The following is a 17,009-nucleotide window of genomic DNA, read 5'->3' as shown; positions in this document are numbered from 1 at the left end:
GCTTCTATTTGCACACATTCCCTCTGAATGGCTTTTTGTTATTGCTTTGCTTTTGAGACAAGGTCTTGCTATGTATCTCCGCTGCTCATGGTAGACCAGGCTGGCCTCAAACTTACTGTAATCCTCCTACCTTAATCTGTCAAGTGCTGGGATTCCAGGTGTGTATCACCAGTCCTGCCTTCCCAAGAGTTTTGATGGTACTAACTGGTTTACCCATTGGAGATTGGTGCTGACAGATACTATCATTATTACAGTGAATATGTTTTGTAAAAGGATACATTCAGTAGCAGCCCAGAACTCCATCTTGAAAGCCACCAAAAGTAAAACAGGGGTTCTTGAAGACATACTTTGCTTCCTAGTTGACATCCCCTATCTTTTTACACCCAAAGCCCATTGACTGGCATTTTTTGCCTCTTTAGAATTCTGAATAACCATCAGTTGTCTTACAAGCCACACCAGCACCAGCATATCGCCCTCCACATTGCTACCTGACTCCACCAACGTTCCCAGTAATTCCCCATCCTTCATGCCCAGCAATATCGACTTGGCATTCTTGGTTGACTGTTCCCATTCTTTGTGAAGTGAGTCAGAATTATCAAAATCCTTTCACCAGTGGTGGCCATGGTGGAATAGGGCAACTGGTGACCGCACTGGTAGGCAGGAAGGGTGGGTAAGATGATGATGGCCACAACTGTGGCAGCTGAAGTAATGCATGGTGGCCATAATGGTGGCTAACACTGAAATGAATTTAGTGGATGATAGCAGCCAAGAGAGTCACATTTGGTTGACTGACAGCCTGCATGTATGGCAAGCAGGAGGTGGCAGGAAACCAAAACCAAAGCCCTCCGCTAAATAGTCCTCAGTGAAAGGGATGGTGGAAGTCGGTGTTTCTTACCCCTTAAGTGGGAATGTTCTGTCTCCCAGAGTTCCCCAGAGAACTAAGCTGTTGGCCACTATCACAGTTTGCTTGGTGAGATCCTTCCCTTCTTGGTCACACTTTTCTTTCTTTTCTTTCTTTCTTTCTTTCTTTCTTTCTTTCTTTCTTTCTTTCTTTCTTTCTTTCTTTCTTTCTTTCCTTCCTTCTTTCTTTTCTTCTTCTTCTTCTTCTTCTTCTTCTTCTTCTTCTTCTTCTCCTCCTCCTCCTCCTCCTCCTCCTCCTCCTCCTCCTCCTCCTTCTTCTTCTTCTTTAGATTTATTTATTGTGTATACAGTGTTCTGCCTGCATATATCCCTGCAGGTCAGAAGAGGGCATCAGATCACATTACAGATGGTTGTGAGCCACCATGTGGTTACTGGGAACTGAACTCAGGATCTCTGGAAGAGCAGTCAATGCTCTTAACTAGTGAGTCATCTCTTCAGCTTCCTGGTCACACTTTGCATTGTTCTACTACTGTGGCTTCCTGGGATCATCTCCTGAATCCCTGCCTCACATCCCTAAGCTAAGATTATGATTCAAGAACATATGGCACATTAACAGAACTGAGTCTCTGCCAAGCCATAAAGCTGTGACAAATTTTAAAAGACTGAAATGTAAAAGATGTTACCAAATCGATTTAATTAGGCAAGATAACTAGAAAAATTCCCATATGGTTAGAAACTAAGAAATATACCTCTGAATTTCTAAATAATCCAATACCAATAAAGAAATAAAATTAGAAAGAAATTTAAAAAATCAAATTTGTTAGCAATGTAATACATATCTCTTAGCAAAAGAAAAGCCTGAAACTTTCATCTCAAAAAGGTACAAATTGTATGTGGTGTGGTGGCACAGACCTGTAATCCCAAGGCAAGAGGATCAGGAGCTCAAGGTCAGTTTTTGCTACACAATAAATTTGGGCCATCCTGGCCTACAAGAGACCAGGTCTCAAAACAAACAAACAGACAAACAAACACAAACCAAAATAAAGATCAACAAGCTAAAAGTAAATTATAGAAAAAGGTTAATGAACTTGACAGGCCCTTGTCCACATTGATAAAGAAAGAAGGAAACAGGTCCAAGTACAGAGTCTGAAGCGAGAGAGGCAGTATTGCAGGTGCTACAGGCCTTAGGATAACATGGATATTGTGAACAGATTAATAGAGCCCCAATCATAGACAATGTGATAAATTCCCAGAAAAAATACAATTACCAAACCAGACACAGCTAGAGAAATAAAACACCATAGAGTTGATCTGTCAGCTCACAGACAGGCACAGATTCACTGCAGCCAAATATCACTGGGAAGTGAAGTCTCCATTCTTGGAATGTGTGAGACCTCAAGAATGCTTGGGTCAACAGAAGGTAGCAGCATGATACCTTTAAGGTTTCCCATTTCACTCTGTTGGACCCTTTAGTCCAAAAAAGAGGCCATTAAAAATGTTCTAAAATGTAGTCTGGACCTCCATTTTGTCTGTTCTCATCACACTCTTGGGAGAATGAGACAGAACCTCATTTGAACAAAACTAGCTAGCTGAAAACATCCTTCAAAGTCTGAGGGCTTAAGCCAAAGCCCAGGAAAAATGAGCTGGGAACAGAAAGCCACCAGAACCAAGGCAGCACTTTCAGGTCTACAAGAAACGATTTTCACCCTCCCCTCACCACCTTTTCCCTTCAGTCTTGCAACCCACACCTGGTAGCTCCTCCAATCTTGACTAGGTAGGACTTCCACCTTGACTCCTAGGCCAACAAATTTCTTTTGTTTTGGAGGCAAATATTGAGAGGAAACTCCCAATGGGTCAGGTTCAGTTTTCAAAGCCATAACACAAACCTTGGGATTCAAGTGGCTGGCTCCTTCTGGAGTCGCTTCAAGGGAGAAGAGACTTGACTCAATGGTTAATCTGCATGGAGGTCATGGGCACTCTTTGAACCAAAAATTCTAGAGATCAAGAGCTCTCTGAAATAAGGGGTTTACTGAACCATTACAAACACTAGCCAGAAAAGCAAAGGTCCAGGTGCAAAGACAAGCTCTCACCACGGCCAGCAGTGGGCGAGACAGACAGCAGTTCAAAAGAGCCTGCGGGACCAGAGCAAAACCGATTGTTTTGTGTTGTATTTTTGTGCCTTTTCTATAGCACTGGCTGGCTTCGAATGTGGCAAACATTTCAGCTCCCCAGAGCTTACAGGTGGGACTCACTATGCCAGGTTAAGGGCACTTAGGAAAAAACGGGAAGGAGAGCAGCATAACCCCTACTGCCATCCAGTTTGTAGGGTGGGATAATGCAGAAAGCCTTGGGCTGAGGACAGCCCACAGGAGTGTTGTGACTGATCTGGGGATAGCTAGTTGGCAGTGTTTGCTTACTGTGCACAAAGCTTTGGGCTGCATCCTCAGTACCAAATAAACTGGGCATGGGGGCACACTCTCTACCCTTGGGAGGTAGGGACAGGAGGGACACAAGTCCAAAGGCTGCCTTGGTTACATAGCAAATTCAAGGCCAGTCTGGGATACAAGACCCTGTCTCAAAATAAATAACCTATTTAGATTGACTGGTATTAACAACCTAGAAAGTTCATACATAAATAACAACCCTAGTGATTTGCATGATACAATTTAAGATTTTAATATCCTTTTATCAACATAAAACAGCCCTTTCCTTTCATCTTATACCTTGTTACTGATCAAGCCACTCTCACTTACCTTCTGGCCTCTGCCCCTTAGCAATTAAATTTAGGGTAGTTAAGGTTTTATCAGAGTGCCACCCCTGGGCTTTCTTACCACTGGATGCTGGACTGTTTCTTCATGACCTGACCAACCATACTGGAGAGTCAGTGGACAAGCAAACCCCTGGGCTGTGCCTGTGAACACTAGGATGGTAGCACTAATTCAGATCTCTGATGAAGGCTTCTTACTTGATCCCAGCACTACTTGTATGAATTAGCTCTACCCTTCCAACACGTGGGTCCTGGGGTCAAACTCAGGCCCTCACGAGGCAAGCACCCTTACCCACTGATCCATCTTGCCACCCTGATAATACTTTTGACTGGCTGTCTTCTTGTCTCCCTTTCCCACTCCCTCTCACTATTTCGGGATTCAGACTGAGAATCTGTGCCCCATTCTGACACCTGGTTTCTGGGAAATTGCTGATCAAGACAAACTAAAAATCCAGTGAAGGATGCTTCCAAGCCATGTCCTTTCAGTTTTCCAATTTTAAAATTTAACAAGATAGGGCCTCGGGTGGCCTAGTCTGGCCTCAAACTACATAGCAGTGGGTGACCTTGAACTTCTGATTCTCCTGCCTTGCTTCTGCCTCCACACAGTTGTTTTCAACACTAAGGCCAGAATTTTGACACCCACTGCCCAAGGCCCGTGTCTACTGCTCAACCAGTTCTGATTCAGCAGTGGACAAGATGTGCTGCTATTAAAGATGACCTTTTTCCTGCTCCTCTCACAAGCCTCAAGAAAACTGTAGAAAGATGGAGTGAACGCAGCTCAGGGCACAAGCGGCAGGGAGGGCACATCTGACTGGCATGCGTGAGGTTGTGGGGGAGAAGGCGGGCATGGTGGTTCACACCTGTAACCCTGGCACTCAGGAAGATTTTCTGAGTCTGAATCCAGTTTGGTATTGGGCTTCAGGACTGCCTAGACTCAAAAAACCAAAACCAAAAAGCCATCTGGTGAGTGTGATAGGAAAGTCCTTCCCCAGCGTACAGACAGGAGGGGACAGGGAACAGCTGTCTGAGTCCTCTTAAGGCTAAGCCTAGATCAGGAGCATCTTAGCCCCTCCTGAGCTCTTACTTGACAGACCAAGTAAAGCTGGGGGAGGGTGACCAAGCTCTCCTCCAGCTCTCCTAGTGCCTCCTTGAATGTTATAGGCTGAACCAAAGTCCAGTACTCAGTCTTTATTTATTTAGAGTCCTGAAGTCCAGGAAAGCCAGACCCACACCAGAGCCCTCAAGACTCCAAAATGGTCACTCTTCTAGATGAGGACATCAAGTGGGCTAGTCATGTCCAGTTTTCTCCAAGTCCAAGGGGGTCTTCAGGAGGCAGGAAGTGGCTGTGCCTGTGGAGAAAACACACCAGCGTTTACTGGCCTTGAGACTACTGATGGGGAAATGAGGCAGACACCGCAGAGGCTGTCCTCAAACCGTCCAGTACAGAGGGGAAAGGTGCCAAGTAGTGACCTTGGCCATTTGCCATGAGAACAAGTTGTCCACAGTAAGCTAAAACCTGGGGCTGGAACTCTGTTTCTTTATTTATTTTTGGAGGATGGAGAGAGATCGGTTCTAACTCTAGCCCAGGTCGGCTTGGAACTCACCAGTAGCTGAGGCTGGTCTGGAGCTCACTTGTGGAACCCAAGCTGGCTTGAACTCGTAGCAACCCTCCTACCCGGGCCTCCCTAGTGCTAGGATTACAGGCACGTGGCAGCATCATTACAAGTGCTGGGGACCCAGCAGGCAAAAATCTCTCATTCTAGGAAACTTCCTTTCAAAATCAGAGATATCCAAAGACTAAAACTAGTCACCTGGTAGGTAAAGAGCAAAAGGCTGTGTGCAGGAACAGGGAGACTTTTGGACTACCAGCAACATAAATACAAGTTCTCCCACCAAGGCCTTTCTATCACATGGTAGATGAGGACATTTTCATGTCTAATAATGTGAAGATCAGAGAAGACAGGAGGCCTAAATCTCCCGGCCCCAATCAGGAGGAAAAGCTGGAGTTGTGACGCCATCAGCATGAAGGAGCAGGACGTGGAAGGGATTGGGTGTTAGTTAGTGCATTGGAGAGCCTGGAGCCACAAGAGGAGACAGGTGACTGCACTTCCATTTTGTTTTTTCACTCTTACATTTATTCATTCATCTAGGGGGTGCATGCATGTCAGAGGACAGCCTGCAGGATAGGACTCAGGTCAGTAGACCTGGCAGCAAATGCCATAACCTGCTAAGTCACCTCCTGCTGTGGGATGTTCTGTATGGCAAATGTGTTGCTCTGATTGGTTAGTAAATAAAACACTGATTGGCCAGTAGTCAGGCAGGAGGAAGTATAGGCGGGACAAGGAGGAGAAGAATTCTGGCAAGTGGAAGGCTGAGAGAGAGACACTGCCAGCCGCCATCATGACAAACAGCATGTGAAGATGCCGGTAAGCCACGAGCCACGTGGCAAGGTATAGATTTATAGAAATGGATTAATTTAAGCTGTAAGAACAGTTAGCAAGAAGCCTGCCACGGCCATACAGTTTGTAAGCAATATAAGTCTCTGTGTTTACTTGGTCGGGTCTGAGCTGCTGTGGGACTGGCGGGTGAGAGAGATTTGCCCTGACTGTGGGCCAGGCAGGAAAACTCTACCTACAACCTCCCTGCCCTAATTTCCATTTTTTTTTTTTTTTTATTTTGTATACAGTGTTCTGCCTGCATGCCAGAAGAGGGCACCAGTTCTCATTTACAGATGGTTGGGAGCCACCATGTGGTTGCTGGGAACTGAACTCAGGACCTCTGTAAGAACAGCCAGTGCTTTTAACCACTGAGCCATTTCTCCAGCCCCCTAATTTCCATTTTTAAGCGCTTTCAGTGGGGCGGTGGTGGTGCACGCCTTTAATCCCAGCACTCTGGGAGGCAGAGGCAGGTGGATTTCTGTGAGTTTGAGGCCAGCCTGGTCTACAGAGCAAGTTCCAGGACAGCCAGAGCTACACACAGAGAAAACCTGTCTTGAAAAACCAAAAAAGAAAAAAGCTCTTTTAGTTGTAGGGAAGAGGAACTGTGGGGTAATAGCGGGAATGGCCAGAGACGGAGAAAGGATGGCTGCTTGTCTAGGGAGAACACCAGCCAACCTTAAAGGAAGAGGGCTGAAGAGACAAAGGGATGGCTCAGCACTTGCTCCTCTCACAGAGAACCTGGGTTCAGTTTCCAGCACCCACATGGTAGCTCACAACCAGCCACAGTCACTCCAATGGTGGTGTTATACTGTGTACCCTAATAAAATTTGCCTGAAGATCAGAGAACAGAACAAGCCACTAGATTAAACACAGAGGCAGAGAGTTAAAGGCACACACCTTTAACTCTAGCACTCGGGAGGCAGAGATCCATCTAGATCTCTGTGAGTTCAAAGCCACCGTGGACTACATGAGATTGACACAGTCTAGGAGAGAAACAGAGCCAGGCAGTGGTGGCACACACCTTTAATCCCAGCACTTAGGATCTCATGCCTTTGCTTGGGAAGCACACATGCCTTTAATCCCAGGAAGTGCTGGCTGGGTGGAGAAAGGTATAAAAGCTTGAGGAGACAGGAACTAGAAGCTTTTCAGGCTGAGGAGTCCTAGAGGTGAGAGGTGGCTTGGTCCTTTGTCTCTCTGATCTTTCAGGATTTACCCCAATATCTGGATCTGGGTTTTTTATTAAGACTGTTTAGGAATTTGTGTTACACCAATTCCAGAGGATTCCAGGAGATCTGACACCCTCTCCTAACCTCCATGGGCACAAGGCACACACATGGTCCACATACATAGAGGAATAACACTGATACACATAAAGTGAAAAATAAAAACTAAAATTAAAAACAAGAAAAAAAAAAGGAATGAAAGGGCTTATTATCTAGATGCTGAAAACACTTGAAAGAAAGAGATATTCCTATGAGATGGCTGAGTAACTAGTATGGACAATATGCAATCATTCCTGAACATTTCCTGTGGAGAACTAAAGTCCTTCTGTTCTCATAACCTAAGTCTTTCATCTGCTCCTGTTCTATACAAAGAACCAATGAATATCAGGTATAATTAGAGGGTAACCTTTAGCCAAGAACTCTCCTGAAGCGCGAGATACAAGGAAAACAGTGGAGCGTGACCAGGATGGAAGGAGTCTAAAAGCCAGGGGATAGGAATGGGGGAAACAGAGAAGCTTTTCTGAGAGAAGTACCATGTTAAACAGGGTAAGAATTAGACAGAAGATGGACCGGGGAGGGCAGTCCAGGCAGAGCAAAATAGCTAGAAGGAAAGCAGACATCCCCAGTTGTCCACTGGGGATGGAACATGGAGCTGGAGTGGAGGGTGGAAGAGGTGGGACCAGAGTCAGCGGAGTCAGGTTTCACTGGAGATGAGAACCAGTCTGGTAGAAGTGAAATCACAGAGGTTTCCATATAGAAGTAAACTTGGTAAGATTTCCTCTGAGAACACTCTGGGACCATCACAGAAGAAGGATTAGAAAGGACAAAGAGACCAACACAGAAGTCCAGAAGACGTTGAAGCCCAGGGTTGCAGGGACAGAGGACCCCATGGGAGGTGCTCAGAGGAGGGTGGTTAAAGGTGTGAATTTTCCCATTGGAGTGGTCCAGCAGGAAACATCCAAGGGAGTGTTTCTCACGCTTCCATTTCTGCCAACCCCAGAGCATGTTAAGGCTTTTTCTAATTGCCCCATCAATAACATTTTATTATCTCAGATATACTGTATATGTGTTTATGTACTGTGTACATTAAGATCATGTGTGTGTGTGTGTGTGAACCCCTCCACCCCATCCCTCACCCCCACCAGTACAGCTGAAAGCCATGAAGAGGATAAGATGGGCCAGGAAGGGAAGAACACAAGGGATCCAGGAAGAATCAGGGACGTCTTCCCAGTCTGAAGGGGAAACCCCTGGAGAGTTTTAAGCAAGGGTGAAATGTGACCCGAATTCAGGTCGTTATGTGGAAGCAAGAGGTTCAGGCAAGCCAGGGAGAAGGCTGGGGCACGTGCCCTGGCAGAGGAGGAGCGTGAAAGTTAGACTAAAGCAGAGGCTGCAACTTGGAGTAGAGAACCGTGCTTTGGGTTCTGGATTCACAACCAAGGCATGTGTGGGAATCAGGTGTGGCTAGGACTTAAACGTATCTACTTTGAGCTAGAAAATGAAGGGAGTTGTGAAGGGGAAAAGATGATCTAGTGAGCCTCCTTTACCTCTCCAGCTGTGGGTGAACTTGGCGGCTGCACCTGCTCAGCACACTGCAGGAAGCGGCGCATGTGTTCGGCACAGTTGCCAACCGCTGCCTCGTTCAAGCGAAGACACTCCTCAAAAGCTTCAAAAGGTTCAGCGCAGGCCTGGCGGATCTGGCGGATGATGGGGCTGTGGGAGCAGGGCATTTCAGACCCGGAGCATTCACACCCCACTGCCTGGCACCCTCTGGCCCCACTTTTACACTCACTGGGAGGATGTGCAGCGGGCAATGCTCATCTTAAGGTGGTGACAATCCCGATGCCAAGATTCAGGCTTGGCTGCCACACATTGGCCATACTGATCCAGCTCCCGGCTGCAGTACCGAGCAGTGACTTCCAGAGCTGCCTGCCTGCGGGACAGGGTAAGCTGAAGATAATCTCAAGAGTAGACAAGAAAAAGTTCCGATTTGGATCTGTGGTTAGCCTAGGGATCCAAGACAGATTTGTAAATTTTAAGGATCCTGTGACATGGACAACCAACGAGGGGCAGAAATAAGAGCTGAGCCGTGAGCGTTGTGGTACAGGGTGGGAGTTTTTAGAAAGACAGTGGAAGTTCTAAAAGTCTGGTTACGGTGAGGCAGGCCTGGGGTATCTCCAGCCTTGAGTGCAGGCGTTTCCCATTGGGGATCATGCAGCCTGCTAAGCATGACCGAGAGTTGTAGGGAGTTTAACTCACATCTCCAGGCGAGTTCAGGCGCCGATCAGTCAGGGAGAAGAGACCCGCCTTTTCCGGTATCAGGTTGACATGGCAGCGCCCAACCCATACCTCCCCGCCTCACTCTTCCGGTCGCCGAGAGTCCTGCCACTCATCCCACCTAAATTCATCATGGCAACGCTCTGCCTCGCCTTCCGGCTCACGGCTTGTCTGGGCGGGACCTCACGTAACTACTTCCGGTCCGTCGGCTATTTTGTTTTAGCTTTTTTTTTTTTTACTTCCGGCTTGTGGTGGTGGCGGCGGCGCTTAGAGCTCACCGGAAGTAGGAGATCGGAAGTGCTGCTGCAGCTCGGCACCGGAGCGAGTCGGGTTAGCTGCGGGTCTCTGCGGTCTGCAGCCGCTGGCGCTTTCCTGGCTGGAGTCAGTAGCCACCGGCCGGCGTGGCTGCGGCCTTCCACACGGGGCGGCTGAGTCGGCAACCTTGCCCGCCGCCGCTGGGCTCGGGAACAGGGGACTGACCTCTCAGCTGAGCTCCGGCTTTACGCCGGTGCACACTCCCCTAATAGCCACATGGGGTCTTCCATACGGTTATTAACTCATCCATGTCCTTTTCCTGGCGTAGGTGATAACGGCAGGATGAAAGCAGATTTTATTGCTTGCTCTCCTTGCCATCGTGGACAAATTACTTCCTCTGTAATTCTCCTTGTTGTGGTCTCCACCCTCCATATACGCCTTCAGATGATAAGGCTAGACCTGGGAGTCCATGTCCCTGTTTAAAAGGCTAAATGCTCCTTTCTCAGAGAATGGAGCGTCTGTTCATCTAGTATGAAGAGGTCTTCTGAGACTAAACGAAAAGCAAGAACCACCGCAGTATGCGGCTGTGAAATGGGGGATGACTGCGGTAGCCTCCTTCATACCAGACACAGCGCAAGAGAAGGGCTCAGCGCCTGAACACAGCAGTTCCGGGTAAAGGAGGTGTTGACTGGAGGTTGTAATCTTGAGTTCTGTGGTAGACCGTTGACAGGGGATGACAGCTCCCAGCCATCTGTGTCTGATTCATGTGACAGATGTAAGAAGCCACACCACACGTGACACTTTCATCTTTGGGAAACATGACACTCGTACCTCCAGACTTCAGTTGCCTTTTGGCTGGTGACTCTGTCAAGAGTGTGACTAAGTCAAATGTAGAGAGAACCGTAATGTTTGAAGCGAAGCAGATCTGAGAAATGAAGATCTCAGAATTGCTTGTTACTAGGGTTCCCTTTGGGGGCGCTGTCCATGAAAGACTTTTAAAATGTATTCGTTAGGAAGCTCAAGGACGATGTTATTAGTTTGAGAGAAAACACCAGGGCAGGCAAGCTGTAAACAGCAGCAGCTGCTGAGGAGAGGGAGCTGGGAAAAGGACGCTAGTCAAACCAAACATGGCTGTCAGGCCTTGCCCTTCTCCCCCATTCTCTGCACTTAGCTAAAACCCATGAAATTACACTCCTAAAGCTAGCCCCAATGTCTGTTCCCTTACTTCGTCGCTTCCTCCTGAGGCTGACTACCAAGGTCCAGCTATCAAAGTATTGAAGTCCAGCAATCAAAAGCCCCCTTTGGCCACCCTCATATGTCCAGCCAAAATTGAACACCTCATCCTAACACAGGGTTTCCCTTTCCCTTTTTAAATTGCCATTTGTCTATAGGCCACGTCTGCTTCCTCTTTATCCAGAGGCAGTCCTTTGTCCCTCCAGGACAAATATCCCTTTCCCATCTCCCTGGTTGCTGACAAATGTCCCTTCCCCTTCTCCTTTGCCTCTGTGTCCTGTCTCTTGTCTCTTATTCCCTACTTTTGCCCCCCTGTGGCAAATAAATCTCCTTTGTGCTGAGAACTTAGTCTTGGGGTTTCTTGTGCCAAATACCAGGTCCATTCAGTGTGTATGGTGTGTGTGTGTGTGTGCGGGTGCATGATTGTGTGTGCAGGCCAGAGGACAGTGGCAGGTGTCTTCTCCATTGCTTTGCACCCTAAGTTTTTGGAGACAGGGTATTTCACTGAACCTGGAGCCCACCAAAGTTTGACTGGCAGGCCAGTGAGCCCCTGGGATCCTGTCTCCACACCCCAGCACTGGTATTCCGAGTGTGCCCTGCCATACCTTCTATGTGGGCGCCAGTGATCCGAACTCAGGTCCTAATACTTGCATAGCAAACACTGTATTTAGCCACTTCTCCAGCCCCACGGCTATTTCTTATAGAACTATGATTCAGTAATTGTTCTCGTCAATGTTTGTCCCAGATAAATGTTCTTTCAAGTGGATGGTTAAACTAGTCCACCCATACTTTGGAGTACTATACAGCAATACAAAAGCATGAATTAATATATACAATTTAGATGAATTTAAGGGGAATTCTGTTAAGTTAAAAAAAACGAGTCTCAAAATATGTTTTACGATTCTATTTACAGCATTTCTCAATATTATAGACAAGGATTGAAGGGTTAGTGATATTAACAGAAGTGTCCTATGTGTAACACCCATCTACATAGAGGATAATATTCCATGCAACTATATGTAAGAATACATAAAATTGGAGAATTTTGAGTAATTTTTTTGGGGGGGTTGTCTTAAATTCATGTCAATTTATTGGTTAAGAAACTACAAGATCAGCCGGGCGATGGTGGTGCACACCTTTAATCCCAGCACTCCAGGCGGATCTCTGTGAGTTTGAGGCCAGCCTGGGCTACCAAGTAAGTTCCAAGAAAGGCGCAAAGCTACACAGAAAAACCCTGTCTCGAAAAACCAAAAGAATCTACAAGATCAAAAGTTCATTTTTGTTTTATTTTGTTTTTGTTTGTTTGTTTTTTGTTTTTTCGAGACAGGGTAAAAGTTAATTTTTTTAAAAATTAGCTGGTGCTGGGCAGGGATTGTGCACACCTTTAATCCTAGCACTTGGGAAGCAGAGGCAGGCAATCTCTGAGTTTGAGGCTAGCCTGGTCTATAGAGTGAGGACAGCCAGGACTACAAAGAAACCCTGTATCAAAATAAAACCAATTTAGCTGGGCATTGTGGTACATACTGACAATTTTACCACTCTGGAGGCTGAGGCAGGAAGATGACTTGTTCATAGCCAATCTTGGCTTCATAGTGAATCCTACTTTCAACAACAAGGCCCTCAAAACCACACCTATTTGTGGCACTAGATGTGAACAGTAACCTCAGCCACAGGACTGTGAGGCAGACAGAGAACGGGGTAGCTGGGTCCAAAGCTGGGCTTCTCTCTTAAGCAAGGGGAAGTATCAACCAGTTCAAGGTGTTTTTCATGGATGTTTCCAAACACCCATTAACAGGGAACAATACAGCTGGATAAGATATTATACACAAAACCCTACAAAGTACAAGACACTTATACAAAGGTTAAAAAAATAAGCAAAGGACCATAGCTGCTCACTAGTCAGATACATTCAGCCTTAAAGGTGGAGGAAGTCTTGCCAATTTGAAGACATGGCTGAACCTTGAGGACACCATGCTAAGTGAAACATGGACAGGCCTGCATGATCCCACTATGAGTTACTGAAAAAGCCGAACTCACAGACAGAGTAGAATGGCTGTTGCTGAAGGCCAGGGAAATAGAGTGCTGCTTGTAGCTGACAAGTGCACTTGGAACTGTGAAGAGAACACACACACACACACACACACACACACACACATACACATACACATATGCACTACCCACCCAAATGTGTACAAGGAAACTTTGGAGATAACAGATGTTTATTTACCTTGACCATGATGACATCACAGACTAGACCTATGTTATAATCCATCAAATTATATACATGAAATAGCTTAACTTTACATGTATATAAAAATAAAAATTACATTTGTGGCTTCCATTTTCTGTTTATTATACTGCCCTGCTCTGGATGATGACAGACAAACTCTGCTACTGAAAGCAGGGACCAGTGAACCTGGGCCTGGAAAGGAGGTGTCCCTGCACGATCTATGATCAACAAATCATTGTAAAGAAGTCATTTAAGAACATTTTTAAACAAATATAACAAACCAACTTCAGCAGGTTTCAGAGGCACGGAAGTCTTGAATTCTCAGCTGCCTGTTCTTGGCGTCAGTATTGAAATTCTTGTATAGATCCAGAGTGAATCCATAATACCTTCACTGGATTAAAGTCACCTTTTGTTCTAATCTCTTCACTCAGATGGCCGGCGTTGTTAAAAACGGCAGGCGAGAGCCGAAAGAGACACCATGCAACAGGGCTCACGTGGAGGGTTTATTGAGGAGGGAGACAAGAGTTGAGAGAAGGAGAGGGAGGGATTGGAAGGGAGAGACGCAAAGGTCTGCCTGCCTGCTGGCCTCTGTGAGGAGCGGTGGGAAAGAGCATGAGGAATGGACGGAGCTTGCCTTTAAAGGGGGTCCTAGCGCATGTGTATGGAGGCTTACACAGCCACGCAGTGCACAGATTAGGTAACATAGGACCCTAAGGCCCTGGGCGCTAGCTAGGTATTTACCTGAAATGCTAACATTCCCCTCTTTTGTTTATTATAAAAAAGTGAGGAGTTAGGGGTGGCAAGTGGGTGGGCAATGAGGGCGCTGGAACATTATTGAGACTGCTGGAACACCTCAAATCATTCTCCTTATCACCAGTTAAGCTTTTCTATCTCCACCTAACCAAACCTTAAAGTACCTGTTCCTTTCCCATCATCATAGTGACACCTTAGCACCCAGGAGACACAGGTGGTTCATTGCTGAGGGCAGGCAATAGTAGAGTTATACTGAAATTTGTTCTGTGAGTCTCCTTTATGAGTCTGGGAGTTTCTCATAGTTCACTGGTTTAAGGGCAGCCTTACGGAGACCCGCCAGGAGCCAGGTTGTAAACTGGTCTCTAGCTAGAGCACCTCTTGGGGTGTTATAATCTCGTCGTGGGCCTCGTTTGATCGGGGACCACCTTGGCCCTGGGTGGACATGCTGCATTAGTTTGATGAATTCTGTCTGCATGTATTCTAACCTGTTCCGAAACTTGCTTGTGCTCCTCAGGAAGTGGGTTGTTAGTTAGGAACATATATATATCATGAAAGGTGAGACTATAAGATTGGGTAATATATTGGATTCTTTTATGGAAAGCTTGTATGTAAGGCAACTCCTTCCATGTACCCGTCCGCTGGCAAAAGTTGGAAAGCTCCCATAAAATATCGAGGTCTAAAGTGACGTTAGGTGGCCATTTTAACCGGTTATCTAAGTGGTATTTGGGCCATTTCTGGGTGCAAAGGCGGATGAGTTTAGAAGTCTTTAAGCAGGGCATTAAGCATAGAGGTTTGAGGTTTTCTAAAAGACATTCCAGAGGAGATGTCGGGCTTTATTACTGTTAGGCTTATTCCCCATGGGTGAGGCAGAGGAGGAAAAACAAAACGAAAAAACTGAGATCCAATGGCTTTAGAATTTCTAGCATCCCAGAAATTAAGCAAGGATCAATTAAGATAGCACAGGCTGTTCAGTGATTCGTCAAACACAGAGCAGGGGTCAGGGCTAAGCCCGAGGGATGTTTGGGTCAAAGAGATGAGAAATGTACAAGCTGCCCAGTGAGTCGGCACACAGAGGGGAGGGGCCAAGGGACATGTAGGTTCGATAGACGAGGAACGAGACCTCACTCATGGGGAATGGCCAGAGGTGATTGCTGGCAAAAGGGACCAGCGAAGCCCCAAAGGTGGTGTCCCCCACCCCCTTCCTGAGGAGAAAGTCAACAATCATAGTAGCCGGTGTTGTGCAGAGGGGGTTGTAGATGAACCAGGTTCAGGGTCCTGGTGCACCTCAGACTGCCAGCGGACAGGAGGAGGCACCAGGATGGCCTGCCAAGTCACACAGCACCAATGTTGTTAAAAATGGCGGGCAAGAGCAGACAGACACACTATGTGTCAGGGCTCACAAGGAGGTCTTATGGGGGACAGATGGACAAGAGTTGAGAAGAGGATAGGAGAGGAGGAGGGGAGGGGAGGGGAGAGAGGAGAGGAGAGAAAGAGAAGAGAGGGAGGGATTGGAAGGGAGAGGCACAAAGGCCTGTCTGCCTGCTTGCCTCTAGGAGGAGCGGTGGGAAAGAGAGCGAGGAATGGGTGGAGCTCGCCTTTAAAGGGGGTCCTCACACATTACTCTGCCACACGGTGCATGTGCATAGATTATATATGATGTACTGCCGTAGGGCCCTGGCTAGGCATTTGCCTGAAAGGCAAACAGCGGGATCAAGTTAAATGACATCCAGTTTTACTTTGATATTCATAGCTGCCAACTCAGCTACAAAATACCGGAAAACGTATGGCACAGAGACAGTGTCAATTGTGTCACTGCGGCCACAGACAGCGCAGTTATATTTTCTGTTGCGCATTGCAGACCAAGAAGGAGGAGGTTTTTCAAGTAGTGGGGAGAGCAAACTGCCACATTTCACACATACGTGGGCAACCGAGCGGTCAGAGCAGTTGAAGAGCCGATCGTGAAGGAGAAAGGACGTACCATGTGCCAAGAGAGCATCCCGTTCCATCTCCCCAAAGCGGATTCCACCCTGAACGTTTCTTCCCCCGACAGGCTGGTTGGTGACTTTGTCCCTGGCTCCAGTTGTCCTAACTTGAAATTTGTCTGACACCATGTGGCGTAAGCGCTGGTAATAAACCACACCGATGAAAATATCTGCTTCCAGCTCCATCCCGCTAATGCCGCTATACAACCTCTCGGTGCCATAGAAGTTGTAGCCAGCCGCCTTTAACATCTCCCCAAAGTACCCTAAGGCGGAGCTCTCCTCAGAGAAGATGAAGGGTGTGGCATCATGGCAGAGACCGTGCAGAGCTGCAGACTTCCCAGCCATACTTTCGATTAACATACCGATGGTCATCCGGGAGGGAAAGCCATGAGGGTTAAACAGAATGTCTGGCACCATCCCACTCTCAGTAAAAGGCATGTCCTCAGCTGGCCACAACCTGCTCAAAATGCCCTTCTGTCCATGACGGCTGGCAAATTTATCTCCAATAGTTGGATTCCGAGGGACTCGTATCGTAATACAGATACACTTGAATTTCCCACTGCCCGTGTCGTTACTACACACTTTGATGTTGTCCACAACACAATTTTCTTTACTCCTAGAAAAAAAAAACATGAAATAAAAAGTCAAGCTATTTGCTCTGTTTGTTGAGTCTCACTATGCTAGCCTTGGCTGGCCTACAATGCTGACCTAGAACTTGCAATGATCCTCCTGCCTCTGTCTCCATGTGCTAGAATCACAGGTGTTTGACACAAAGCCTTCCCAAGCTTCGTTTGAAAATAAAAATACTTAAATTTTGTTGACATGATTAATGTTCCATAGAGTGTATATGTAAATGTATCCCCCTTATGCTCACCAATATAAATAGATGTCAGAAGTTACCCATGACTAGAATTACTAATTATGTTTATCTGAGAGAATATTAGCTATGGAAAGCAATACTAAGCAAGCCCACTGAAGCCATTTTTATCATTG

At 46.7% G+C, this 17,009-nt stretch overlaps 2 protein-coding genes across 2 annotated transcripts in view; both read right to left on the bottom strand.

Moving 5' to 3' along the window:
* Positions 1-4,801: 4,801 nt before the first annotated feature.
* On the bottom strand, positions 4,802-9,715 carry Chchd5 (coiled-coil-helix-coiled-coil-helix domain containing 5). Its single transcript, XM_052725216.1, has 4 exons — positions 9,546-9,715; positions 9,079-9,219; positions 8,834-8,999; positions 4,802-4,977 (listed from the first exon to the last, which is right to left on the bottom strand). Coding segments are annotated over exons 1-4 (333 nt in total). The 5' UTR covers positions 9,548-9,715; the 3' UTR covers positions 4,802-4,953.
* A 2,225-nt stretch (positions 9,716-11,940) lies between these two features.
* Positions 11,941-17,009, bottom strand: part of Polr1b (RNA polymerase I subunit B) — a 28,779-nt gene continuing 23,710 nt past the window's right edge. Inside the window, exon 15 of the mRNA XM_052724531.1 lies at positions 11,941-16,632. Within this exon, the coding sequence (XP_052580491.1) occupies positions 15,750-16,632 (883 nt within the window). The 3' untranslated portion in view covers positions 11,941-15,749. The remainder of the gene's footprint in view (positions 16,633-17,009) is intronic.

This window comes from Peromyscus californicus, unplaced genomic scaffold (assembly GCF_007827085.1).
Source record: "Peromyscus californicus insignis strain IS unplaced genomic scaffold, ASM782708v3 Scaffold_7__1_contigs__length_154581171, whole genome shotgun sequence".
In the NCBI taxonomy this organism is placed as follows: domain Eukaryota; kingdom Metazoa; phylum Chordata; class Mammalia; order Rodentia; family Cricetidae; genus Peromyscus; species Peromyscus californicus.
The sequence above is the reverse complement of the archived record's forward strand: the minus strand, read 5'-3'. Positions and strand labels throughout refer to the sequence as shown.

What these genes read in the sequence shown, in the direction of transcription:
- Chchd5 (XM_052725216.1), bottom strand. An exon ending in GCCCGCTGCACATCCTCCCA is followed by an intron (nt 9,000 to 9,078) that starts GTGAGTGTAAAA and finishes CTGCTCCCACAG; the next exon opens with CCCCATCATCCGCCAGATCC. An exon ending in GTTCACCCACAGCTGGAGAG is followed by an intron (nt 4,978 to 8,833) that starts GTAAAGGAGGCT and finishes TTTTCTCCACAG; the next exon opens with GCACAGCCACTTCCTGCCTC.